This window comes from Montipora capricornis, chromosome 6 (assembly GCF_036669925.1).
Source record: "Montipora capricornis isolate CH-2021 chromosome 6, ASM3666992v2, whole genome shotgun sequence".
In the NCBI taxonomy this organism is placed as follows: domain Eukaryota; kingdom Metazoa; phylum Cnidaria; class Anthozoa; order Scleractinia; family Acroporidae; genus Montipora; species Montipora capricornis.
Window position 1 is genome coordinate 13,884,406 of NC_090888.1, and position 27,500 is coordinate 13,911,905.

General features: G+C 40.2%; 2 protein-coding genes across 3 annotated transcripts in view; one reads left to right on the top strand and one right to left on the bottom strand.

Annotated features, from left to right (window-relative positions):
* LOC138051604 (alpha-1B adrenergic receptor-like) overlaps positions 1–2,923 on the top strand; it is a 4,199-nt gene extending 1,276 nt beyond the window's left edge. Inside the window, exon 1 of the mRNA XM_068897844.1 lies at positions 1–2,923. This exon is cut by the window's left edge and continues 1,276 nt beyond it. Coding sequence (XP_068753945.1) covers positions 1–573 — 573 coding nt within the window. The 3' untranslated portion in view covers positions 574–2,923.
* A 2,250-nt stretch (positions 2,924–5,173) lies between these two features.
* Positions 5,174–23,566, bottom strand: LOC138051586 (rootletin-like). 2 transcript variants are annotated; one of them, XM_068897823.1, is made up of 8 exons: positions 23,402–23,566; positions 19,060–19,094; positions 15,935–16,606; positions 9,986–10,359; positions 9,381–9,643; positions 7,596–8,665; positions 6,557–6,698; positions 5,174–6,228 (listed from the first exon to the last, which is right to left on the bottom strand). In XM_068897823.1, the coding sequence occupies exons 2-8, from the start codon at positions 19,062–19,064 to the stop codon at positions 5,761–5,763; spliced, it is 2,994 nt and encodes a 997-aa protein (XP_068753924.1). In that variant the 5' UTR covers positions 19,065–19,094; positions 23,402–23,566; the 3' UTR covers positions 5,174–5,760. The 2 variants fall into 2 exon arrangements, with proteins under 2 accessions (XP_068753924.1, XP_068753923.1); XM_068897822.1 differs by lacking the exon at positions 23,402–23,566 and adding an exon at positions 22,184–22,554.
* Positions 23,567–27,500: the final 3,934 nt, after the last annotated feature.

Genomic DNA, 27,500 nt, shown 5'->3' on the forward strand with positions numbered 1-27,500 from the left:
ATGGCTGCGATCAGCATTGACCGTTTCTTGGCGGTAGTATTTCCCCTTCGACAAGAAATCATTATGGGTAAATATGGATTGAAGATAATGCTGATATGTTCTTGGGGCTTTCCGATTTTGTTTCCAATTCTTGGTATCGTTGTTCCGCCCTCCTTCCCAAGAGGGTTCCTCGCTATCGGAACTTTTGGCCTTAGTTACTTTATAGTCATAACGTTTTATCTGTTGATAGTGGTGCATCTTTGCAGAATTAAGAAGAAACGAAACCAACTAAGAGCACGACCATTGTCCGTGGATGTCAATGCTCGCGTGGAAATTCGTGTGGCTTGCACGCTTGCCATAGTAATTGGTATTTTTACCTTGTGTTGGTTTCCGCTAATGATTTCGTTATTCGGTGCTGGTAAATCGCTTTTGAAGCCGCAGGGACCTGCACACATGTGGGTGAGGACCCTTGCTCTATCAAACTCTGCCATGAACTTCTTCATCTACACTTCAAGGATTCGGGACTTCCGAGTGGCTTATGCCGGGATGTGCAGAAAAGTTCTTTGCATTGCGCGAATGAAAAATCGCCCTTGATCTTTTCAGGGACTTACCTAGAGCTAGGTCTTTCCAACGCGAATTTATGGATTAAGCCCTTTAACAGGCTCAAGAAACATAGCATTCGGTCAACTAGGATAGAACGATCACTGAAGGAGTAGTTTCAGTCATTCCCCGGGCTCTGATTGGTCCCAGTCCTAACGAGTGCGAGTGGTCTAATTCGCCTACAGCAACGGTAACTTTGGGTTCAATCAAAACGGTCCTAGTCGTGATCCTGCAGTTTACAGAGTTTCAGTTAAAACGAGAAATAACAGCATCAGAAATACTGAAAAAAAAAAGGACTGGTATGAATGCTGAAATTCCCCCAAACCACCCTCGTGGAAGAGTATGTGTTTGACGGCGTATGACTCAAAGTGATAGACGATTTTCGCTCATATAGGTGGTTTTCACGTACGTGATCACTGCCACATGACTGGACGAACACAAGCAATAGATTTCTCATTAGCTCCTTTTCATGGTGGCTCCAGCATTTGTACACTTCGCTACAGCACTTTGTGTCTCTAGAGATTTATTGTTGGCACTAAAGTGTTAAAGACATTCTGAACTGTCAAACTGGAAATGGTGGATAAGTGCTGTCCTTTCATTTGAACTTAATGTGGGCACTATAAGTGCATGCTTCATTGATAATCTGTCAATACTGCAGTGACGTTTGTATGGGATGTGCACCACTTTTTGTCCTATGAAGGAACAACGATTATACAATTCATGTGATTGTATCCTTACTGTAAATTCATATAACTTAAGGGTGCAGAGGATGATAAATTGTGCTCAATTTAAATATCCACCATGTTTAAATCATTCATTGCAATAAGAACTAATGATGTGGTGTATAACTAATGCGATAAATATCGCGTACCATGCTTTTCTGAAACACCGTCTCAAAGTCGTCACCACACCATTGTCAAGGTAACTTTTGTATCGATCTCTAACAGCAGTGTTGGCGCAAAAAAATATATCATAAACGATATGGAGAGGGCCAAATGAAAATTACGCAAATACTTTAACCTAATTACACGAACAGAGATTCGAATAAACGTTTAGATCGAGCTTTAGCTGCTACTTAGGGAGGATCTCGTGAATTTAGCATGCAGCCAACTTATTTCTGCTTAAAGGTGAGACGTCTTATATTTAATAACATTAAAAACCACTTAATTGAAATCTCAAGTAATCTTCTAATTGAGGAGACTAAGTCAAACCAAATCATAGGAAATTCAGCGAAGCACGTCAAAATAAAACGTTGGTTTTGGTTGAGAACTGTGAGAAGGGAAAACCAGAATACCCGAAGAGGAACTTTAGCTCCTCTTTTCTATTTCCTTTAGAGATTCTATAAATGTTCACTATAAACGTACCTAACATGGTATTCAAAGAGTTTCGTGTCTAATTTGGTATCGCTCTGATTGCTTTATAAGCATGTAGTAACCCAATGTATTTTGTATTTTTTTTAACAAGTAATATTTGTATTGACAGTAACATTTGTACTTAAAGTTTAGTGAACTTTTAAATAATTATAAACTGAAACATTTCTCCCGCAAATACGTGTTAACATTTTTTTCTTCTTCCTTCTTCAAATGCAAGACGGTCGCTCGAGGTTTGTGTCGTGTTTTTCTGATGGGGAAGACATTCCGACATGTGGAATGAAAACTTACGAGCTTTGTTGTCATGACAACACAGATACTGCTCTAAAGGAGACGAGTAGTCACTTTAATTATTTTTAGTCGTTATTTCGAGAAGTTCGAAGTGTCCCCCTAACCTGTTACTGTAATAAATTTCTCGTATTGCTTTCAAGTAGAGAGTAATTAAAAAAAATCACCGCCCTCCAGTATTTAATTCTCAAAATCAAAAGTCGAACAAGTTCCACAAAAATATGAACGCAAAGAATATTCAAAATAGGCCAGTTTAATTGCTTCTGGCTCCCAGGTATATGAAATAATTATAAGGCAGCAACAAAATTTACTGGGAAACGATCAATATCTACCCAAAAGCAAGGCTTTTTAACACATCTGGCTTATTTTAAAAAGAATAGCTCTTCTATTTACATGATAATTAACATGGCCCTGCGCGTGAAAGGTATTCCAATATTTTTGCATCAAAAATGAAGTTGTTTCATCGTGAAACAATGGAGCAAACATTACCTTCGTGTTGTTCGCGTGTGTTTCTTTATCACGGGTAACCGGTAAGAGCATCCCAATGCCGGAATATTAACGGGTTCAAGTAATTTTTTACGGCCCTTAGGCAAACTGTCTAAATCCACACTCGGCGAAAAAATCTTCTTGGCGAGTGCAAGATCGTTTTTCTGGAGGTCAAGTCTGCTTCCGTTTTCCATTCGCTTAATCCAGTTGTGACTTTGTATCCAACTTTTCGAGCTTTGTATCTTCGGCAGTTTGTCGGGTTTACCACGGCCTTGGAATCGATTATGATACTGCGCCACCTCATAACGATGATTTAGTCCAAGGTGAATACTTAGTTGTCGAATTCGGCGAATTTCGTCGTCGAGTAAAATCACAATGTCGCCCGTGGCCGTCGTTGTGCGATCAGATATCGATATCGATGGTTGCACTTCGGGTGAAAACGATGCTTCTAGGGTCGAAATGAAACCGTTTTCTCGTCTTTCCAGCGGCGGTAATTTGTTGCTTAACATTGAATGTTTCTGGTGAATTTTTTCCTTGAACCTCTTGTTATTCTTAAAGCCGTTGTATCCATTCTTAACAACGATATCCGCCATGTTGTCTCTACCTCACAAGAGATCATTGAACATTGAGTGTTGGCATTATGTTGCTGGGATCCCGAAACAATGTTGACAGCTTTAAAACTGGAAAAACATCGCAGTGATATTTATCGCAGTAATTTGTGTAGAATTTGCTTCAAAATTGTCCAAATTCCAAAATGATACCTTCGTCACTAAGGTTGTGCTTGCCACAGATAGGATCGCGAGTACACATTAAGAAAATTGATTAATCGGTCCATTAATCACGTCGACTGCCCAACTGCTTTGCGACCTTGCGTTAGGGTCAACGTAACGTAAGGATAAAGAATAGTGTAAGCCCTGAATCATTCCCATTTTATTATCCATATGCAAGATGTATTTGTGTTCATTAAAGTAAATCAGCAATGCTTCGTGCGATTCAAGCCGAGCCAATGCCAAATTGATAAGTTCGTAATCGAAGCCATGAAATATAAACCAGAGAAATCACCTGTTTTTTTGGTGGCAACCAAAACACTTGTGTAATCATAGGGATTGGAACCAATCTCTCTGATTGTTGGACTGAAGTCACATTTCCTATACGCAAGTGTCCACGTCTTTCTGCTTATTCAAACGAGCTTTAGCTGTTAGTATGAATTAGTATATACTAAAACAGTGGATATCGTTCAACGCGCGCGCTGATTGGCTACTCAAGCTCCGGATATCCTTTGCTATTTCACCTCCCAGCAATTCGCACGGAATTTGCGGGCGAAAATGTTGTAATCTTTGCAGGAGTAAATGAGTTAAAATCATCTTTTAGTGCCATATTATCTCACTGTTTTAGTATATACTAAAACAACTATTCACCTCAGTATCGGCTGATAGTTAACAACTATTCACCGAAGTGGCTAGTGGTAGATATTTAACGAGCCGCGAAGCGACGAAGTAAATATCCAACGCTAGCCTCGACACTGAGGTGAATAGTTGTTTTAGTACATACTAAAACAGTGAGATAATATACAGCACAAAATATTAATTTGGATGTTTTCCTCACTTGTCACGCCATTTTTTCCCGAGTTGCTCGGAGATAAATAGCACAGGATATTCGGAGTTTGACGAGCCAATCAGCCAACTCAGTCATGCATAACTTGATAACTATCGTTTCTATTATTCTCTGAATAGCTTATTATCGCGAATTTGGAACGCTTAGGGCTTGAGAGGGATTATGGAAAATGACGATCCATTTTTAAAATCTGAACTCCATTGCCTGAACTCGCTGAATATGAACCTGGGAATATTCGATTACTAACCCTTTCACTTAGCCACTAGACTACCACGTTGCTAATTAGTATTATTTGTTTAATAATATGTCAATACTTTTTTTTCTTCCGAATGCCGCTGGAAACGTGTGTTATCATCCGCTAAGAAAATGTTGGTTGCCAAACCTCAAGAGAAAGCTAAGCATTGTAAAATCAAGCACTAGACCTAACCACCTTATTCAGCAATTATTTTTATATATACTAATTCGTGTTGGTAAATAATCGGTGCAATTGTTAACCAGTTGAGCTTTAGTTGTTAAGTGAATAAAAACAGTTCCTTCTGAGTGGGTGCTCCGGGTTCAAATCCCGTCCGGGAACTCAACTTTTACTTTTTTTTCTGCTGGAAACCCCAAGAGCACCCGCGATCATAATGAAATGAAAATCTAAACACACTGCTGACACACTACATTAACACGCTTCAGTTGAAGCAAGTCAGCGTAACAAGGCCTGATAAAAGAAGAGCACTAGAGCATTTTTATGCATTGTGGCCGGAAACACGCGAAGAGCTCTTCTGAGCTCCGAGAACGCTTGCTGCTGAAGCTACTTTTAACTTAAAGGAAGACTGTTCACTGACAGTGAATTTGTGCAATTTTACTTTTTATCGCGATCAACACTAAATACATTTCTTATTTATTTAAGTGTCCATCACCTAAAAAAACTCTTGTGGAGTTAATAGTGGATTTAATTTTATCATTGACGTCAAAAACTTCTTTAAATTGACACAGTTCCAGGTAGTCTGTGATGTCAACCTCGTTCGAACCCATTCAACCTTCATTACTTGATCATGAAAGAGCAAACTATGGCCCGCTCCTCGGACACCATTCAAAGCGAATAGAATTGTCAGTTTTTAACAAAAGGTTGTAAAAAGTACGTTTGGGACAAAGTAAAGTGCAAAGAATAACTTGAACTGAGGCAGAAAAATTTGTTGAGGTAATTTGCACTTTAAGAACCGATGTTTACATTTTGTGCGGTCAGTATTGTTTGCACCAAGAGAAGGCCGATCCATTTACATCCTTACAGGTTCGAAACGTGTCTATAATTTAAATGTAAGAAAAATATATTTAAAAGATGCAAACTCACTCTCACAGTTACTCATGCAATAAATATCAGATTACAACTCCACAGACTGAAACTGTATCTTTATGTTTAACTTAATTAAGTGCGTATTTAGTTTACAGATTTTCTTCCTCTTCGGTACCTTCTGAGAGGCGAATGGATTTCGGGCGAAACGTGGGGTACCGAGCCTCCCCGAGGCAAGTCCAAGTTATTTACGATCATCTCCGATGATGGTGTTCGTGAAGAGGAGTGTGCTGCGGACCTAGTACGTCGTTTTGACGAGAGAGGATACTTCGCTTCCTCCGATGCTTTATCAATGTATCCATCCACTGTCGATCCGTCGGTGTCAGCTGACTGTGGGGCTTCGTTTCGTCGGATGGCGTCGGTGTAGCGATCTATCTTCCGAAGTGATTTCCCAAGCATACTTCTTAGGTTGTTGGCGTCCTCTTCAACAGCTAGCAAGGATTTTCCGAGCGACTGCCGAACTTCCCTGATCTCGTCGCTTTTAATAGCAGCCTTGTTGGTCTGTATCATCTTCTCTTCTCGTTCATTTTCAAGGTCTTCCTTTAGATCTGCAACCTGGAACATTAACAACGTTGTCAGGCAAATATTTTGCACAGCGAGTCTTGGTTTCGGAAGCCTTTGCTTTGACGCATGCCTCGCATGTAAAAAAATCAACGCTGCTCAAAATGCTGCATACTTTAACTGGTGTTTGGCGGCATTGTTATTCAGTTATACGCACTGTCTTCAGTTAATTCTCTTTGCTATTCGATCAGTGTTCTCTGATATCTCCGCTGTGTGAATTGTATCTTATCTTATCATATACTGGCCATTTCATGTGAGATGCCAAGAAATTGTAGCCTTCAACACAATAGAACTGATCTCATGTATCATTTTCTTACGTTACCTGTTTTTCTAAAGCTTCAACTTTTGCTCTGTAGGCCCTCTCTCGCTTCTCTGTGGTTTTTTGTGCTTTTTCCAGCGCTAAATGTGATCTTTTAGCTTCCTTTTCTAAGTCTTGTTGTTGTTTTTCTGTAACCTCGAGTAAGCTGTGAAGGTAAAATAGTTTATCTGTTTATAACAGGCAGGCAGGCAGGCAATGCGAATTTGGCGCCAAAATAGTAACCCTATTCAAATCGATGCGGTTTCGCTGTTTACACTACAGGTGAAACCGCATCGTTTTGAAAATCGAAAACGATGCGGTCACAAATGAAACCGCCTTCGCGTAAACGCTGCCTTTATCTCCCATACTTGGTCAAGGAGTCAACCCTTTGCAGAGTAGATTTATTTGTATAGCGCCTCTCTTGGGAGATTCAGTACGCCCACCGTGAGTTATAAAGCCAATCTCCCTGACTTGGGAGATTCAGCACGTCCACAGTTGTGAAATCAAAGACAATCAAAACAGAGATATCTCAGCATCGAGGGCAAATGGTAATTTTTGTGGGAAAAACCTGTTTCTAAAAATAACTTTACTCAGGAAAGGGTTGACTCAAGGAATTAGTGGAGTCAGAGGCCCCCTTGATGAACTCCTGACTACAACTAGAGAGCGAATCTTAAATTCTGAACATGCGCACTGAGTTTAGAGGTCGAAATTTACCAGTGCGCGTGCCCGTACGCAATATAGATCACCAGAGCCTCGGATATTAGGTCTGCGCATGCGCAAAAGGGAAGAGCTCCTGGCTCAAGAGTGGTACTCCAATCCATATGTCAGTGATCGCGCTTAGATGTAACCTGCGATCAGGCGAAAGCTCTTTCTAAATAAAAAAAAAAAACGCGACGAGAAAAGGTGGTTAAGAGGAAGAAAGGGCTTGAAGAAAGAAATGGCACAGAAATGTAAAATAGCCCAAATGCAAAATACATAATACTCGAATACAGCTGAGCCTGAAAAAGAAAAAAAAAAGGCATTTTATGAAATCAATGACGTGGAATTTTATCTACCGCCGTACCTCTCATTATGCTTGACTTCCGCCGCTTGGAGTGCTTTTTCCAGGGAATCCACTTTTTCTTTTAATTCGATATTCTCTTTCGCGGCTTCATTAAGTGTTCTATTTAAGGCCTCTTTTTCCTGATTTGAGTCAAAGACTGATTCTTCAAACTCTAACCGCTCCCTTTGAAGCCTATCAAGGGTCTTTTTAAGCGCCTGCACATCTTTTCCTATTCGCAAATTGCTCTTTTCTAAGTTCTTCTTTTCTACCTCAAACGATGAATTCACTTTATGCAAAGAACTGTTCTCGATCTTGAGAGAGTTTGCCTCCTGCTCTAAACCATGCAGTTTTTCGAGAAGTTCGTCTTCGCGTTGTTGCCGCTGAATTAAAAGAGCTTTCACATTCTTAACTTGATTTTCGAAGTCATTTACTACTAAGTCGGATTCTTCGCGGTTTTTCTCTAGGAATCTAACTTTCTCTGCCATCACCTTGTTCTCGCTTTTGCATTCTTTTACCGTTTCTTTAAGTGCTGCCACCCTTTCTTGCTGCAATCGTTTTTCCCCTTCTGTGCTCTCTAGCGCCCGCTGAAGCTGATAGATATGCTCTTGTAAATTCTGCGAGCTACTGTTGCTTTCGCTAAGAGACACCGATAGCGCCTCCACCTTTTCCTTGAGTCTTGACTCCTCAGACGACCCCTTTTCCACAGCACTGTTTAATTTTTGCATGGCCGCCTTTAAGTTAGAAACATTGTCTTCTAATTGTTGGTTGCTCTTTACCAACCTCGTTATTTTTTCCCTTAATTTGTTGTTTTCAGCATCCTTTTCTCCTTGCACTCGTTTATGTCTTTGTAATTCCCCATCCATTGCTTTCAATCGTAGTTCATTCTTCGTCAGCTCCCCTGCTGACGTTTCCAGTTGTGTTCGCAATTCTTCTTTCTCGTCTCTCTGTCTTTTTCCAGTCTCTTGGAGTTCTTTTATCTTTCCTTCTTGCTGCTTTCGTTCACTCGCGGAAAAATTCAAGGTTCCTTCTACCATTTGCAATTTTTCGGCTAATGCGTGCTTCTCTCGTTCAACTTTTTGGATTGCCTCTTCCTGCAATTAGTAAAACCACCAAAACTTTCACTTTAATCCTCGCAGCCGACTTAGTTAAGCGAATTTAGCCCGCCATAACTCAACGAGGGCAAGGTGACGTGATTGTGAAGAGGTAAATCACGCTGTGCAAGTGTAATTTAAATATGGTGGACGTTCACACAGCCGGACTAATCGATTTTGGTACACAGCAAGTAAAAAGTAAAAGAAAAAGTCTTTATTTACACTCAGTAAAAAGATATAGCACACAAAGTGCTAGTTAGACTGAGCTAAATAAATATAATAAATACACAAGAAATGATCTACATTAAAGTCAGGGTTAAAAAATGGTAAACATGTAGTATGTACGTATATGCGTGGGTAAACTACAACAGCTTGTTTCAAATCAGATTAGGCCCAGCTCTAATTTTGTCCTCAAGGCTATTCCATAGTTCACTTCAATTCCTAAATACCTAATAGATTTGAGTCCATAAGTGCTGGTATTACATTTAGGTAAATTCAAAATATTTGTCTCGTAGATGATCTTAGAGACTCGCACTTGAAAAAGATCTTGTATATACAAAGAATTCTGATCATTCAAAGCCTTATAAACTAACGTAACTATGTTCTAAAGTCTTCAATTATAAAATTTGATATTTTGGCTTTCCCGAGTAAACGTTCGTACTCGCTCGTCTTGTCCTAGTAGCACACTGAAATAGTTACAGTCAGTAATTCTAACCTGTAATGTCAATGCGGTTTCAACACCATTCAGTCTCCCTTCTAATAGTCTTTTCTGATCCCTCAATTGATTCATTTCTTGATGGACGTCTCGAACTTTTTCTTCCAGACCAGCTCGTTCCTTTCCTAAATGAGCCACAGATTGCTGCAGACTTTCGAGTTTCACCAAGCTTTCCTCTTTCTTCCTTTCTGATTCTTTCAGGTTTTGCAGCAGCTCCGCCAATGATGCTTTTACAGAGTCTGGATCTATATCGTCGGAATCCTCTGAAAGAGAAAGGATTTTGTTTGTTTGTTTGTTTGTTTTTATCGCCTTTTAGATTACTATTTCATCAACTTCCTAACTTTCTTACGTTACTTCTTCTCTTTACTGAAATTTCCTATAGGGTGTTTTATTTGCGAATACGTGTAAAAATTGCCCACTTCCCTCTACAAATATTGGGGAAATGTTTGATGATGCTGACCTTCCTCGAGATGAGGTTTAAATTGACAAAAAGGGGAACACTTTAACACTTTTTCTCCATGACTGTCTCAACTCTGCATTTCTTACCTTTATAGGAAATGAAAAGGTGGTTTACGTCGCTCAGTCAAAACCTGACTAAATCTCACCTGAATTAGATCTCGCACGCCCTTGATAGGATCTTTTATTCCTCTTCGGACTATCTTCGTCTGGAGTCGGTGGTTGGGAGTGCGATCGCAAACCGAGTGATCTTCGGAGGATGGAGTAAAGACTGGATAGTTTAAATTCACAATCATTCTTTGATGCTTCGATTCGAGAAATCTGTGATTCCAATGCACTTATTCTACCATCATTTCCAGAGAGCTGAGCTTTATAATTTTCTCGATCAAATGTGGTCTGCTCTAAAAGATTCTCCATTTCTCTCATCTTATTCCTCGCTTTCTCTTCGAATTGGGTGCAGTCCTCCAGCTGCGCTTCATAGTCTTTCTCTCGGCTCGCAAAAGTATCTTCAGCTTCTTTGATTCTAGTAGACAAAAAAACGAGAGTAGTACATTTAAGACTAAGGCGCTTGAGTAAAAACCTCGGTAAGAAGTTATAGGTTAAGGGACAAGAAATTATGTTATGGTTGTACAAGGAGGAGGTATATAACGTGACCCACGGTTAACTCGCAATTTGAATCCTAAATGTTTACGCTTTCATCGCAAATTTCTGGTAATGTTGTTTTCTTACGCTGCCGGATTGGAGTAAGCCGGCCTTCAAACAATTTACCGGCACGCTATCTATGGCAGCACTATCTGCCATAAACAGCGAAAGTACACTGAAGGTACACTACCTTTGTACTTTTTCAACGTTCCTAAGAAGTTCCTGTGAGTTAAATGAGACGATTAAATGGAGAGCTCCTTGAGGCATCACTTAGGGCGCGTTCGATTGACCCTATTCCGGAACAAGAATACGTGGAGTGATTATTAAAACGGTATGTTTGGGGCGTTTCGAAGTAGCAAGGACAGCAAAAATATGCTTAAAATAGCAATTTAGCGGATGTTTGACAATCTTTATGTGAATCACCGTAAAAACAAGGGATTTCTACCTTATGTTCCATGCATTTTTATTCCGGAAAACGAACAATGGAACGCACGCTTACATGCAAGTCCAATTTTGACATCCAACACGAAGTATGCCTTCAAGTCTAATACACTTCTGCTACCTATTTCCAAGCATAAAGTAAGGGTAAAGGTTAGCGTAATTTTTAGCTTTGGGTAAATGCAGCTGCTTATCTTTAAAGCCGGGACACACTAGGCGATAAGTCGCTACGACACGTCGCGGGGACAAGTCGCTGCAACAATCCTCCTTGTGTGGCACGCTTAATTTTATGAAAATCATTGTCGCTGCGGCAGAATTTTGTCGCTGCGATCAGTCGCACGAATTCAAGTCACTTTGTGTTCGTGCGACTAATCACAGCGACAAAATTTGCGAAAGTAGCGTTGTCGCACCGTGTGTACACTTCCGGCAACAATTCGCTGCGATAAAATATAAATGAATCAACGAGAGAGCGTCATATGGTCAGCCATATTGAATTAGAAAACTAGTTCACATTCCCCCTCATACGAGATCTCTGCGTGTGCACCGAACAAGTGTCGTATCGCAGCGACTTGTTTTGCAAGTAGTACACACGGAGCAACTTGTTGCAGAGACCTGTCACGGCGACTTGTCGCCTAGTATGTCCCGGCCTTTATTCCAGGAGCAGCATTTGGGGGACACTTACATTTACAAAAATTTACATCAATTAGCGCAATTTGCATACATAGTTTTTGCTATTTTTGTCTCCGTTTAACAATAATTTTTACTGGGTTGCCTTATAAGGCAAACCCAGTCGAGGTCTTCGTTTAGTTTGTTTGTTTTCTTTTTACTGGGTTGCCTTATAAGGCAAACCCAGTCGAGGTCTTCGTTTAGTTTGTTTGTTTTCTTTTTTTTCTTTTTTTTAGTTTTTTTTTTTTCCGTGTCGGTAAAAGTCTTGCCTGTCACTCCCCTGGTAAGTGGTGTCTTTGTGTATAGAGCCTTCTGGGCGTATTTTCTTAGGATCGAGAGGGTAGTGGAACTGCGTAGATTTCTCTGGTGGACACAGTAGAATCATTAACTTAGCCTGCAATGGCGTCGAAAGTCATGCAACGCGAATGGCGTTTTAGTGGATCCTTAAACAAAATATACCCTTATGGAGCTCAATAATGGAAAGTCAGTTGGATAAACTAGGCATGAATCTCAAAAGCGACGAGTACTGGACCTCGACAACAATCTATCGCCCGTCGAGACGAAATCAAAGTGAGCAGTATTTACCTGAAGTACATGGTAATTTGACACAATTGAGTTTCTTGTCTTCACGCACGCAATGAAATAGGAAGAGGTTTTCGCCTCTAAGAGCAAATATGTTGTTTGTTTCAATAAAATTTTCGCTGGAAAAGGATTCTGTGGTATTTTCTGCCTTTGTGAATTATAATATCATGTTGTGTATTGAATTTTCGAGCTTAAGGTTGAAATGTGATATGGGAGAAGTTTTTTAGTATTGCTCTGTAAGCAGGAAGGGTTCACAGGCCTGTTGGAAGCGTGCTTGAGTTTCAACAAAATGAGCCCCAAAATCAGTGAAAACTTGTGACGCAGATGAATAATAAAGTAGCTGCTATTTCCAAAATGATGGAATTACCTGGTGATAAATAACGTCGTACGTGTCTTGGAGAGTAAATTTTGACTTTGCATAAATAAGAGTTGGGCGATTGTGATCTTTGTTTTGACTTCGCTCATTTCATTGTCAAACTTTTTAACACTTGACAGAAAAAGAAACTTACAAAAACCCGGTATCTTGCCATCATTTGACACAGATGCTTCACTGTTTGGCGAGTAAACATACAGCGGTAACTTAATCACGGCGCCCGCTGAATTCCGGCCAAGTCACTTTCGATTTTGCAATTTACTTGAACGTAGCAAAAATCTCCCAAAATGTTTGTCGCTGATCGTAACTTTTTATATTCTATATTCACGGTTCAAAATTAATGTTGTTTTGATGTCGTAAATATTTTATTCTCGATCGACCGTCCGGTTTCTGAAAACTGTGTATCGATAGTTATTTGCTTTTTCATCAATATTTGTTTTGCATAAAGCAAGCTAAAAAGATCTGTACCTTGCTGAGTTCGCATTTGTTAGAGTTAATAGTATTTTCGGTCCGATGCTTCTTTTTTAGGAGGGGTACGTTATTTTGGTCTCCCATCCAAACACTAACCCCGCCCGGCAGGGCTTAACTTCAGTGAACTTTAGTATTAGAAAGCATTCAGATGCTCAGAGGGCACACTTGTGGTAAAAAGAAGTTGTGAGGGAACTTGAAAATTATCAACATGTCAGCCCAGAAGCCAATGTTTCTCGCTTCTCTTTTATTTGTTATTCTTCAGAGACTGGAATGCTGTATTTCAATACCACACAATTCAGTGCCTTCTGATTTTCTGTAGCACGTACCACAGGCAACCCAGTGTATGCTTCACAGAAGCATCTCGTTTTTCTTTTTTTTAGTTTTTTTTTTTTCCGTGTCGGTAAAAGTCTTGCCTGTCACTCCCCTGGTAAGTGGTGTCTTTGTGTATAGAGCCTTCTGGGCGTATTTTCTTAGGATCGAGAGGGTAGTGGAACTGCGTAGATTTCTCTGGTGGACACAGTAGAATCATTAACTTAGCCTGCAATGGCGTCGAAAGTCATGCAACGCGAATGGCGTTTTAGTGGATCCTTAAACAAAATATACCCTTATGGAGCTCAATAATGGAAAGTCAGTTGGATAAACTAGGCATGAATCTCAAAAGCGACGAGTACTGGACCTCGACAACAATCTATCGCCCGTCGAGACGAAATCAAAGTGAGCAGTATTTACCTGAAGTACATGGTAATTTGACACAATTGAGTTTCTTGTCTTCACGCACGCAATGAAATAGGAAGAGGTTTTCGCCTCTAAGAGCAAATATGTTGTTTGTTTCAATAAAATTTTCGCTGGAAAAGGATTCTGTGGTATTTTCTGCCTTTGTGAATTATAATATCATGTTGTGTATTGAATTTTCGAGCTTAAGGTTCAAATGTGATATGGGAGAAGTTTTTTAGTATTGCTCTGTAAGCAGGAAGGGTTCACAGGCCTGTTGGAAGCGTGCTTGAGTTTCAACAAAATGAGCCCCAAAATCAGTGAAAACTTGTGACGCAGATGAATAATAAAGTAGCTGCTATTTCCAAAATGATGGAATTACCTGGTGATAAATAACGTCGTACGTGTCTTGGAGAGTAAATTTTGACTTTGCATAAATAAGAGTTGGGCGATTGTGATCTTTGTTTTGACTTCGCTCATTTCATTGTCAAACTTTATAACACTTGACAGAAAAAGAAACTTACAAAAACCCGGTATCTTGCCATCATTTGACACAGATGCTTCACTGTTTGGCGAGTAAACATACAGCGATAACTTAATCACGGCGCCCGCTGAATTCCGGCCAAGTCACTTTCGATTTTGCAATTTACTTGAACGTAGCAAAAATCTCCCAAAATGTTTGTCGCTGATCGTAACTTTTTATATTCTATATTCACGGTTCAAAATTAATGTTGTTTTGATGTCGTAAATATTTTATTCTCGATAGACCGTCCGGTTTCTGAAAACTGTGTATCGATAGTTATTTGCTTTTTCATCAATATTTGTTTTGCATAAAGCAAGCTAAAAAGATCTGTACCTTGCTGAGTTCGCATTTGTTAGAGTTAATAGTATTTTCGGTCCGATGCTTCTTTTTTAGGAGGGGTACGTTATTTTGGTCTCCCATCCAAACACTAACCCCGCCCGGCAGGGCTTAACTTCAGTGAACTTTAGTATTAGAAAGCCTTCAGATGCTTAGAGGGCACACTTGTGGTAAAAAGAAGTTGTGAGGGAACTTGAAAATTATCAACATGTCAGCCCAGAAGCCAATGTTTCTCGCTTCTCTTTTATTTGTTATTCTTCAGAGACTGGAATGCTGTATTTCAATACCACACAATTCAGTGCCTTCTGATTTTCTGTAGCACGTACCACAGGCAACCCAGTGTATGCTTCACAGAAGCATCTCGTTAACAAGAAGTTGAGTCAAAATGACCAAAATAGGACTGGTTGAGGCACGCTGGCGTATCCCTTTTTAATCATCAGGAAAGAATATATTTAAAATACTTCATTGGCCGATAGGCATGTACATGTATTTACACCATATTGTACTTTCCCATACGGTCATCACAAGAGAAATATAAGCTTCGTGCATGACTTTTGGTGAGGGAGGAAAACTGTAAGATCGTGTGGAGAAAATCCCTTGCTGAAAGGCCGAGAACCAATTCAAATTCAGTCAACTTATGGTTACAACAGACTTAACTGATTAGAGTGTAATGTGAAGTGTTAATTTTGTACCCCAGGTGAACCATGTAAGCGTTAGCCCCAGTAATGGAATGGGCCCAAACAAGAACAGAGAAATTGAAAACCGTGGGAATTGAACCCACGACCTTCAGGTTAGATCTCCGCTGCTCTACCGACTGTGCTACAAGGTCAGACGGGAACAAGCCGTGGGAACCGAAGATGTTAAAGTCACGGCAATGAACATGTACAAGTACAAGGAAGGCTTACGTTTTTACAAACGTTGGCCGTGTAGCACTTATATTTCAGCTCTTTGTACTTGTACATGTTCATTGTTGTCACTTTAACATCTTCAGTTCCCACGGCCTGTTCCCGTCTGACCTTGTAGCTCAGTCGGTAGACCAGCGGTGATCTAACCCGACCGAAGGTCGTGGGTTCAATTTCCACCCTGGTCAGCCATTCCCATTAGTAGGGCTAACGCTCACATGGTTCATATAGGGTGCAAAACTAGAACTTCACATTAAAGTCTAATCAGTTAAGTTTCTTGAAATAGAAGTGCTCATAAAACAACCGAAAATAACGAGAATAACAATTTCCCAGAACAGTCAAATAGACAGAACAAGTAGACTCTTTACACACGCCATTGAGACACTGCGTGGGGTTTGGATCCAATCTGCGCAACAACAGATTCTTGGTCGCAATTTTAAATGTACCTTCTTACCTTCTTTGCAGTCTTGACACATTTTGTTTTGCCTCTTCCTTCTCGCTATCAACACGTAAAATGCTCTGCTTCAAAGTATACGCTTCATGCCGCACTTCCTCTCGCAAAGTTTCCTCACGTGACAGTCTCTCTTGAAGATCCGCTACTTCTCGTTTTCCTTGCAAACACTCACTGCCAAGGATCTTCACCTGTCGGAGTGCATCCTGTAGCTCCCGTCGAATCTCTGCCCGCTCTGCCTCGTATTCCTTTAGTCTACTGCGAAGATCATTCGCCTCGCTAGTTACGGTTGCTCGGCTGTCCTCGCAGACACGAAACTTGTTTTCAAGTTCCTCGAGCCTTCGTTTTGTTTCAGCTCGTTCAATTTCGGTTTCTTTCACTTTTTCACGAAGTTCGTCACATGATTTTTGCATGGCGCTTTTTTCAATCTGTTCGTCTTTCACCTGCCTTCTGAGTGCTAGGTTCTCTTTGCGTTGCGTCTCTGTCGCTTCATCGCTTTCCCGCATTTTCCTGTGAGAATCCATGAGCTCCTTTCTTACGTTGTCACGCGTCTCTTCCGCCATGTTCAGTTGCATTTTCAGGGATTTGATTTCCCGCTCTGCATTGTCGCGATTCTTGATTGCTTCTAGGAGCTGATCCTTGGCGGCATCTCCGTTATGGTATTTTATTGGAATACTGTAATTGGAATTACATAGGATTTTATAAGTTGACCTGCTAAACTGGAGAGGTGGGGGGGGGGGGGGGAGGGGGGGTGTAGTGACGAGAGTAAAACCTGATGTCCAAATTGTGTCGCTATTATGATGGTAACCGGTAGTTTCGCGACTACTGGTTTTTCCACCGTCAACTTCGCTACGTTCAGTCGCAAACGTCCCAAGTTCTTGTGTTGCCATTATCACACTCCATCGAATAAATACTAAAAAAGACTCATATTTAAAATATCGATCCCAACATTTCAATAGGTGTTTCATCGTCGTGCTTACTCTAGTGAAATATATTAGTGACTCAAAGATTCACGACGTATATATCGGCTTCGAAAAAACGCCACCTCAAAATATGAGTTTGTGCTATCATAACCCCTTCTCGATTATTCCATCTCGTTCAAGTCGTACAATGTTTCAGCTGTTTCAGAGTACTAATATGTAGGGTAAAAGGTTCAAATATGAACGTTGTCGTGAAAACCTCAAAGTTTGGTCATTTCACGTTGTTACGAAGAGTACTACAAAATGCGTGCCGCACGGGCAGCACGATTTTTCCCTTCTAATCAATGTTATCGACCTCGGATATTGACGCTTTAAAGCTTTCTGATTGGCTCACTCAATCTCGGTAATCAGCTGATACACCATATAACCTATCTGGAAACTGATTGCGTCAAGTGTTGCCAAACTTTCAAGTGTCCAAGGTTTCAGAATTAAATGAAAATTTAATAAAACAATTATTCCATTCTCGCTTGTTGAATATGAGACTGGTTATAGCCAGCTTGGCGATACGGGCCTCGTTTGCTATTTACCATCTCATATCCAATGCGCGGTCATAGAATAATTGTTAAATATCATTATTTTGTTGCGTTGTCGTCGCCATAGACGTCATTTTTCCTAAAAGTGCCTGTCACCTGAACAAACTTTTCCAGTTTATTTATTCTCCGAAATCGTCCCAAACATATTGCGTTGCTTTGGAATCTTTTTTAATTGAAGATTCACTTTATTTTTTTGCTTTGAAAGATGGCGAAGGGGTCATAGTTTCATCCACGATCGAGTAATGGAGGGGAATGAGTTCGATACCAGACTGACGTCACAGATTACTTTGCATCGCTGTTACAAAGCAAAGCAATCTGTGGCGTCAACCCGGTATTAAGCCCATTCCTCTTTCTCGCGCGATCGTAGATCAAATTATAACTAGTTTTTCCACTTTTAGGAGTCTGTTTAGAGAACCAGATAATTAGTGTCAGACAATTGCATAGAATTGTTGAGCGGAATAGGTTTTTTGGTGTGATGGACATTTTAATTCCCGTATTAAGATATTGTACGTCCGCTGTACCGGAATTGCCACAAACGTTTTTGTTTTAATTTATTGCTTGTATAAAGATCTAGAGATATAACAGTACATGATATCGTTATGTTGTATTTAATGCCCGAGAGCGTAGCCAATTTGTATCAAATATGATATGTTTGAACTTTTACAAAAAGTGGGGATCCAAACTTACAGCTGTGCCTTCGAACTCGGATATCAAGGAGTGCTATCTGTTGTCTTGCGAAGGAGTCACTTGAGATTTGAAAATTTATCGACCATTCTGAAATACTGGAACTCTTCATCAAATGTTGTAACCCGTCGCCATCTTGTCCATAAAACTTGAGCAGGTTACCCATACCATGATTTTTGTGATTCGGAATAGCCCTTATGCATGATGACGACATATGCTCAAAAGTTCACCACCAAACTTCGTTTGCACAAAATTATTCACATCATCTGGATGTGAAATACTGAATACACGTGGGTATCCTTTTCAAGTTTGCTCCTTTGGGAATCAGCTGAAGCTAAAATTTGCAAGTTTGATTCTGGAAATCAAGGCTTGGTGGTGAAATCAGCCAGTCAGACGTCAACACGCAAAAGGGCTATTGCTAAACAAGCAACCCTCGTATAATCAACATTTTGACTTCATTACCCAATCAGACACAACACAACTAACTCAATCACATCACAACTGCGTAGGTACTTGGGCATGTAGGACAGCAAGCGCCACAAGCCGGTTTATTTTGCTTACGATATGCATGCAAACTCCGCTCCAGTATAAAAATACGTTAGCATACTTGATGGTACTGACCTCCTAAAAACTTGGGCACCTGCAGGATAAAACCCGAAACCCTTCGGGAAGGAGGGATTGTATTCTCCAAACCCTATACAAGTGCCACTACCCCATGGAGGCTAAGGGGAAAAGTTAACAAAAGAAAAGTAGGCGAAGAAAGCTGAACCTAGACTGATTCAAATCCCTAACGGCCCACTATTTGTACGACAAATTACCCATAATGCCCACCAGACACTGAACCCAGTCCTCTGGTCCGCGCCGGCAAAATATCCATTTCTGCCAATTTCGCAGGCTACAACTGTCAGAAATAGCATATAACGATACATACCTCATTCTTTCCTCGCTAAGCCGTCTTGAATATTCCTTTCAATTGAAGTAAGAAAAGTATGTTAACATTCGTAATAATGTGCTTTTCACTGAAAGAGATATTCACGTTAACCCTGATGTATAAAATGGTGTTTCTTTTTTTTTTTCGATGTTGACTCGGGGTACTCAGAAAGGAAAAAGGAAAGGAAAGGGAAGGAACTTTATTTAAGTGTCTAGTCGTTCTAGCGCTGGAGCACTAATTGGGGACACTGTAAATTGAAATTAACAATCAACACAACAAGTCAAATGTTGGTTTTTGAGGAGAGGGGAAAACCGGAGTAACCTGTAAAAAACCTGTTGATGCAGAGTAGAGAACCAACAAACTCAACCCACATATGACGCCGAGTCGAGGAATCGAACATGGGCCACATTGGTGGGAGACGAGTGCTCTCACCACTGCGCCATCCCTGCTACCCGAAAAAATCCGAATGCTCCTTTGCGGCTTCGGAGTCAAACCGACGACCATCCGATTACTACAGTAGTTCGGTTGCTTTATCATTTGATACGGGATATAGGAGAGACATTGGGATCTGCAGAAATTACGTCACGGAATTATCAGACTTCCGGTTGCTCCAGGGGGAAAGAAATTGAAAACTCTACAACCTTTCCCCCTGGTGCGGGATTACGCTTTACACACGCGATTCGTTTTAACAATCGTTTGCTGTAGTCACAAAGGTAATCCGCGCAAGGTGGGGGAGAAAATGTAGAACATTAATTTCGAATAAACTCTTGCTCTTAGCACTTATGTCCAGGTTTGACCCTAAGTAGATGCACGCCCAATTTTGACATCCAACACAAAGTGTCCCTTTAAGTCCAAGCATTTGCTAACTATTTTCAACAATAAGGTAAGGGTAAAGGTTAGCGTTATTTTTAGCTTTGGGTAAATGCAGCAGTTAATCTTTACTTAAAGAGCAGCATTTGGGGGACACTTTGTGACATAAATTGTCTGTATTCTGAGACACATTGATGTTGAAGTTGGCGAAAAGAACAAGGGGACACTTCGTGACGCTTATTGAAATCCGCGTGCATCTAATTAGGGTCAAACCTGGAAATAGCTCTTAGGCCATTGTAGCTTGAAAATCACCGGCCGCTGTTTGTGTTATTTTCTTAATTAATTTCGATTTCGGTGTTTAACTGCTTTTGAACGCGGTATTTCGGTATTTGCCAATTTTTGGGGCGGAAATGTGGTATTGGGCAACCCCTAGCCTGAGTATCAGGCCCTCCTAAGGGGCTAGGGGAGAGGAGAAGAGATAGAGGAGATGTGACGCCTGATACTCAGGCTAGGCAACCCCCAATGTCCCTCTCCTGTAAGAGACTCGTGGGAGAAAGGGAAAACTGGATTCATGTGACAATTGTCCCGCCATACTCCTAGGATCTTGTTCAGCGAAACTAAGGACGCTTTCCATTTGACAGAACTGACCGGCCAGACCGGGCATTTGGAAGAACTACCTCTGCAACGCCTTCTTTAACACATTTCGAGGATGATATTTACTCCTCCAGAATAATGCAAGGGATTATCAATGTTTCCTTCAAATTGTTGAATTTTCTTTTCAAATTGACGCAGTATTGGCCTGCCAATTCTGACAAAAGAAAAGCGCCCTAGAGATGTGGCAAGGTTATTAAACTCAGAACTTTTTCTCAAAACTATTTTTTTTTTGTTTGGCATTTTTTGAATACTTGCTGGGGTGCTCTTACCCGCTTAATAAGTTCTGCACAATGCTAATTAAAGACGGATTCCGAAAGGTACAAAGGGAGTATTCCAGCAATTGCGATGAGGGATGCTGAATTCAAGCTCGGTAAATCGTTAATGGAGAAATGTTTTTCTTTAATATGCCGAAAAAATAAAAATAAATGGTAATAACGAAGAAATGAGGAATAAGAATACCTGGAATGATGATTTAAAATTGTATGTTTGGCGTTTTGAAGCAACTGTACAAGGAAAATGAAGATATGTTTAAAATAGCATTTTAGCGGGTGTTTGACAAGCGAAGGATTTCTAACTTCTATTCCACGCATTCCTATTCCGGAATACGGTCAATCGAACGCGCCCTAAGTCTTTGAGTGGAATATTGTTTTCTACGCCTCGAAAGCATAATTGAAGGTTTCCACTCAAAACAAGTGATTTGCACGACTTAAATCCAACGAATAGGCAATAGCTGAGACTAAATTGCATGTTTTTGTCTTGCAGAACTTGTATATTTACCTTTTACAGATCGTTCGATCTCGAGGACCATTTTTTATCCACTTTGCCACAAACAAGGTATTATAACACCGATTGGAATGACCACTCATTTTCAAGTTCACTAATTTCGAATTCGTTATATCATGCAGTGCATTTATGCCCTAAACCGTTGGCGTAGTGCCTGTGGTGATTTGTTTACGGGGTTTTAAAGAATAAAAGACGTTTTAATACTGGCACTTCTCGCACATTTAACGACAAGACTGCGTTCATATAGTTTATATGGCTTTTGTAAACGCGTTAATTTGACCTCTGTTCAACTTGTTTTTGTAAAGGTCGCTATGTTTATTCATTTAACACATAGTAATTAAACGAGTATCATTCATCAGGCCATGGTTAATGATTACAAAATGATTCGTCAAATATTACATGCTCAGGAATAGAACAATATATCCGGCTAAACTGCAAGTATGTATTTTCAGCCCAAAATCCGATCGAAGTCTGCTGTCATCGTCTGTGTTGCTTTCCGTTTGCCTCTTTTCATTACGTTTTCTTGTTAAACCACTTCTAAACTTTTATTATTTTTGTTGTAGGTTAATTTGGCTGATACGTTTTATTGGAGTATCATTCGAAGACGAAGACTGAAGTTCTTGTTTTACACGTAGAACCGAGCTGGAGGCTTTTATACAGCTTCTGTTTTTGGATAAACTTGAAGAACTAAGTTTCCTCAGTCACGAATTTGTAATTAGGGCCGAAGGTTATCAAAACACAAAGATTTTCTGAAAGCTGATCAATTATCAAATTTTGACTTTGAATTCATGATCCAACAACCAGCCACCAGTTTGTATTTCTCATATTTGCGCCAATAACACAGCCATTCTCATTGGTTTAAAGAGTATAAAATTACCTTAATTTTATCGTTTTCTCTCTGTAGCCTTGAGATTTCTTGATCCGAAGAAAACGTGTCTACAGTGGAATGTCCATTTTGGGCCGCTCCAGCAGAAAGAACAGCATCCGAATTCGACATCTTGTTTGCACGACAAGGTCAATGGAAAGTTGAACGGATTGCGTTATTCGTATGTTCTCAAATATTTACCTCGATCTCCCTCGAATAACAACATAAACTATTAGTGACAACTTATGAGTTGTCCCGTCTCTGGAAAGAGTCCTGTATCTCCAGATAATTCAGGCACTCCTTAATATTCAAGCTACAAGTTATAATTTGGTGAAATACACATCGTCCGTTAAAATTCAAATGAGCTTATAGTTTATACGACTGAAGGACGCATCGAATTTACTCTGAATTTATATGAAGTGGGACGTGAAGCACTTCAATCGCTCTTGTGCAGACAGCCAATGAGATGGCGACAAAATTCAAAAGCTATTGAAATGTTTTATGTATTTGATAAATAGGAATTATAAATAGCGACCAAGTTAATTCACGCGTAAAGCATGGAAATTATTATTGACGTTTGATGTCACTTAGAGTTTTGTTTTGGTGTCGCGTGTATGACATTGCTTGTAATAATTGAGAGCTTGAAGCGCGAAGTGAAAATGGCGCCAAAACGAAAAAACAACAACATAACAACTTTACACTTTCGCGCACTTAACATTTTCAACGAGGGCTAAACTGGTTTGCCGGAGTACTTTCATAAATTTAAGTCGTCCACCTGTGATTTAAATTGACATCCAAACAATATTTCACTCTCCATGTATTTGCAGATAAAATGTGATAAGCGGTAATTTCTTCGACGAGACGTGAACCTATTAAATCATTGAGGATGCAAGTCAACACGGTTCACCATAAAGTTCGTTTTATGAAACTATTGCAAGTCTATCGAGGCTACTTTCAAGACGCTAGTTTATCCTGAAAATTAAACACGCACGATTATGCGTCTTTCTTAGAAGATTTTATTTTTCGAATCAGGTAAACTTGCGAAAGAAGCTAACCACTCTATGACAAACTTAGATAATAATCTGCCAACCAAAACATGGTGGCAACCCGTCTTGGTCTTGACACCGCTAAAGATCGATGGCTTGATCGGAAACTTCTTAGTAGTCTTAGAGTCAGCAATGAAATGATAATTTAGGTTATCGAATGTAAAAAAAACGCGCGTATACATACCTGTTGACAACCCAAAGCACTAACCAGAGCATGCAACACTAAGATGTCTTAACACTGAACACAATTTTCAGTAGCCGGTGATACGTTTCGCCCTCCTGTCATAAGATTTGACAGATGAATGGTAATACATTAAGGTGAAAAATAAAGAACGTCTGGAAGGTAGCGTTTATGTAAATCGTACGAACGATGCGGTGAATGTGACGCGGTTGTACCTGTCTCTCGAAGCCACACCAATATTTAAACAACTCAAAAAGACATCGACGCCGGGAAACTTTTCAAAGTTAGGTCGACGATATAAAATATATATGAAAGTGGTGACAGGGGGATTGTCGCTTGCGTTTTCAAACGAGAAACATCAGCAGGAGATCAGAAAATTATTCCATGTCTTAATGACTGAATAAATAACTGCAAAAAAATGTATTCCGTATTTTGCACTAGTAGAGGGAAGTCAAAAGCACCTGTTCTGTGTCAACAAAAATCGTAATGTCATGGTATGGGGAAGATGAGTCTTTTCAGGACGATAGTTTTTTGTTTTGTTGTGATTTTTTTTTAGTTTTTTTTTTCTTTTTTGTCGTGTTAATGTGCACGCTGGCGCGCTGCAGTTTATACCGAATTCAATCCAGGGCAGTTGTCAAAGTTTTACATAAGAAACGAGCTGCAATTATCGGAAAGCCATTGCAATAATAGGTAGGTGACGCTCTCATTAGAGGCCAAATGGTAGTTGCTAAAGGTCCATAAATAAAACCAACGAAGTTACCTACTGATAGAACGATATTTGCAGATGTCTTAAATTGAACATTTCGATCTCCATATCGGTTGAATATCGTTTAGAGAGATTTAGCATCGCGTATACGCAGAACAGCAACTGCTATTAATGGTAGGTATGTATATAGACCATTTCAGCTCCACCACGCAGTACACAACATGAGGAAAAACCATTAGGTTTATTTTGACAGTTTAGACCGAGCAACAGTAACCATAACGATACGTTATACTACAACCTATTACAAGATCTAAGTATAAGGCATAAGACAAGAGACAGAGCTTAAAGACAGTTTATACAACTACTACTGTCAGACGGAGGCCAGAAAAAACCCGCCGGAAAAAACCCCGTGGGGGAAAAAAGGAAAAAAAAAACATTTATAAAAGAAAACCTGGAGGAAAAAAAGAGTCCGAAAATTTCAAGACTCGAACTCGGGTTCTTAGCCCTCACCCAAAACAGAACCTTAACCCGAACCCTAACTCGTATGACCAGGGCGACACAACTCCCAGTAACCGCAACCTTTTGAGTTCTTAGACCTAATGAGTATAATTCAGACCTAAAAAATGGCATCGACCGTTTCAAATGGCAACGACCGTTCTGAGAAATGGCAACTACCGTTTCAAATGGCAACGACCGTTTACGAAAGGGAAATAAGCCTCGCCGCCCTCTCGCAGCTGCTAGTCGATCACAATACCTCGTAGGTAAGGCAAGTGAAGTGAAAAAAGGAATTGCATGTCTTACGCGCGCACGCATTTATTATTTCGAAGGGAGGGGATCTAATTTCTTATTTTATTTTTTTTCCAAAAGTCTAACGTAACCTAGCCTATCAATAAAGCTTTGGCCTTGGTTTTCATCAATCTCTTGCAGCTGCAACTCGACAGCGACAACTCTTGGGGAGGGAGACGGAGGGCAAATTCATTTTCTTTGCTCAGTAGGTGGACATCATTTTGCGTGAATGAACTTCATCATAATTTTACCAATATTTTTGTCAACCTTAGAGCCTTAAAGTTCAACCGGAAGAATTCCTAGGACTGAGCGGAAAGCCGACCCCTAGAGAAAACAAGACTGTGATTTTGTCCCAAAAAGATTGTCCAGGTCTGTCCCAGTTGCGCATGCGCATATATTGACTTTCATTTTCTCTCTTTAGGATCTAGAGACTAACACATATTGGATGATTTATGATAGAGCAAGTTTCAACACAGGTAGCCCAGGCTAACTGTGTGTGCCACATAGGTAAATATAGAGAACATATGAGGCAAAGTTTAGGTCTGGGAATTTGTTAGGAAATGGAAATAAAAATCAATGAAAATTACCATGTGGTGAGCTTTTGTTGTCTTTCATACGTACACGAAGTTTCGGGGAAAATGGTCCCCGTTCACCTTCCTTCATAGTATAGTGACAAGGTAGGAGACGGAAGCTAGCGTCGGGACCCAAAACAAGCACGATTTATTTCTCGAAAATCGAATCCAGTCACTAAATAAACACGCTAGGCTCGTGGAAAATGAATTTCTCTAAACCATGAATCCACTGAAGCATCTTCAGGTAGCAACGCGAAGCCACCAGGCTCCATATAACTTGATTCGATTTTCGCGAAATAAATCGTGCTTGTTTTGGGTCACGACGCTAGCTTCCGTCTCCTAACTTGTCACTATACTATGAAGGAAGGTGAACGGGGACCATTTTTCCCGAAACTTCGTGTACGTATGAAAGACAACAACAGCTCACCACATGGTAATTTTCATCGATTTTTATTTCCATTTTCTAGCAAATTTCCAGACCTAAACTTCGCCTCATATGTTCTCTATATTTATCTATGTGGCACACACACTGAGCCTGGGTTACCTGTGGTTTCAATCGAGTGCCGTAAAACCAAAACCAAAGTAATTACTTTAGCCAATAAAAAATGGCGGAAGAAATCCAGTAAGCTAATCAAAACTCAAAGTAATTACACGTAGCCGAGACAAAGCGAGGGAAAATGTGCACGCGCGAGCCACGACTGGTTTTGGCTTCACTTCTGATTGGTTAAAAAAGTGGCGCGAGATCTTCAATCACTGAGTAAAATAATCAAAAACCAAAACAATTTACTAATTACTTTCGACACTAAATTGAAAACAGCTCTAACAAACTCGCTTGGAGTGAATCAGTACAAGCTCCCTGGTGACTTGTCAGTCTTGCGTCTCGCCAAACCAGATGAAAACCACGAAGAAAATGAAATTTTTGTTGAAAGTTCAGCTGACAAATACGTGATTATTGGAGCGCTGACTTTGACCTCATTGATTGCGACAGAAAGTTTGGTAGCCTAGTAACAACAAAGGTTGATGGTCGTTAATAGCTCATTTACATTCAATTAACAGTTTGAAATGCAGTTCGCACGCACATCAAAATGTTGAAAGGAACTCCAGGGTCCCTTAGGTCAAGAGAGCAAAGATTTGGATAGCCTGTGGGCAGGCTGTGTTAATATGAAAGAGAATGAACGAGAGAAAGGCTTATGACCTCCTCCTACTCCGAGAGAGTCTGTCCGCAAGGTGAAATGTTAATAGCGGCGGGCAAAGCTTCGTTGATTTGTACTGAGTCTCGTCAGAATAAGTTAGTTGCATCGCTCATTTTGGTTAGATTCTAGGTTTGGTCTGGGTTGTTTTCTATTTTCGTCCTCCATTTTATTGTTTGAAGTAGTTTGCTGTGATAAATCGATATAGCAAACTTAGCAAAGGAAAGGAATGGAAAGGAACTTCTAGCGCTGGAGCGAACACTATTTGGCCTGAGGACACTGTAAACCGGAAAATCAGCAAAAACAAAGCAAAAGTTCAACTTGGTTTTTGAGGAGAGAAGAAAACCGGAGTGCGCGGAGAAAAACCCCTCGGTGTAGAGTACAGAACCGACAAATTCAACCAATTTTTATATCTTCTGAATTATCCGTCTGACTAACAGATAACTCAGTTTCTTATTTAAAAAAAAAATAAATAAAAAGAAAAAAGATTGAGTGTAAAGGCGGCGAAAGACGAGATACAAAAACCCTCATCTTGTCGTGCAACATTGTTTCGTTGCAAGTTTTAGTCGATGTTTCGCTTTTTTCACCTTGAGTTATCAACTTGACCCGCAACGAAAACATTTGTTGCGGGTTGAAAAAATGCAGGGCGCTGATTGGTTGATTTGCTAGTACACGAGCATATTTGTTGGGCGACAAGGTTTGAGCTTGATGAAAAACGAGCAACAAAGCCAAAATTAGTTGCACAGAGAAGACCCGCGCTCTACTTTTCGCAACAAATTTCTTCAACCTGCAACAAATGTTTTTGTTGCGCAACAAGTTGATCATGCAAGGTGAAAAACGGGAAACAT

Bases quoted from the DNA above. Each gene is read 5' to 3' on its own strand.
- LOC138051586 (XM_068897822.1), bottom strand. From the start codon at position 22,303: ATGTCGAATTCGGATGCTGTTCTTTCTGCTGGAGCGGCCCAAAATGGA. The intron at 10,360-15,934 runs GTAAGAAGGTAC...TTTGTCTACTAG, and splicing joins GTGTCAAGACTGCAAAGAAG to AATCAAAGAAGCTGAAGATA. The intron at 9,644-9,985 runs GTGAGATTTAGT...TTTCTCTTTCAG, and splicing joins GCGTGCGAGATCTAATTCAG to AGGATTCCGACGATATAGAT.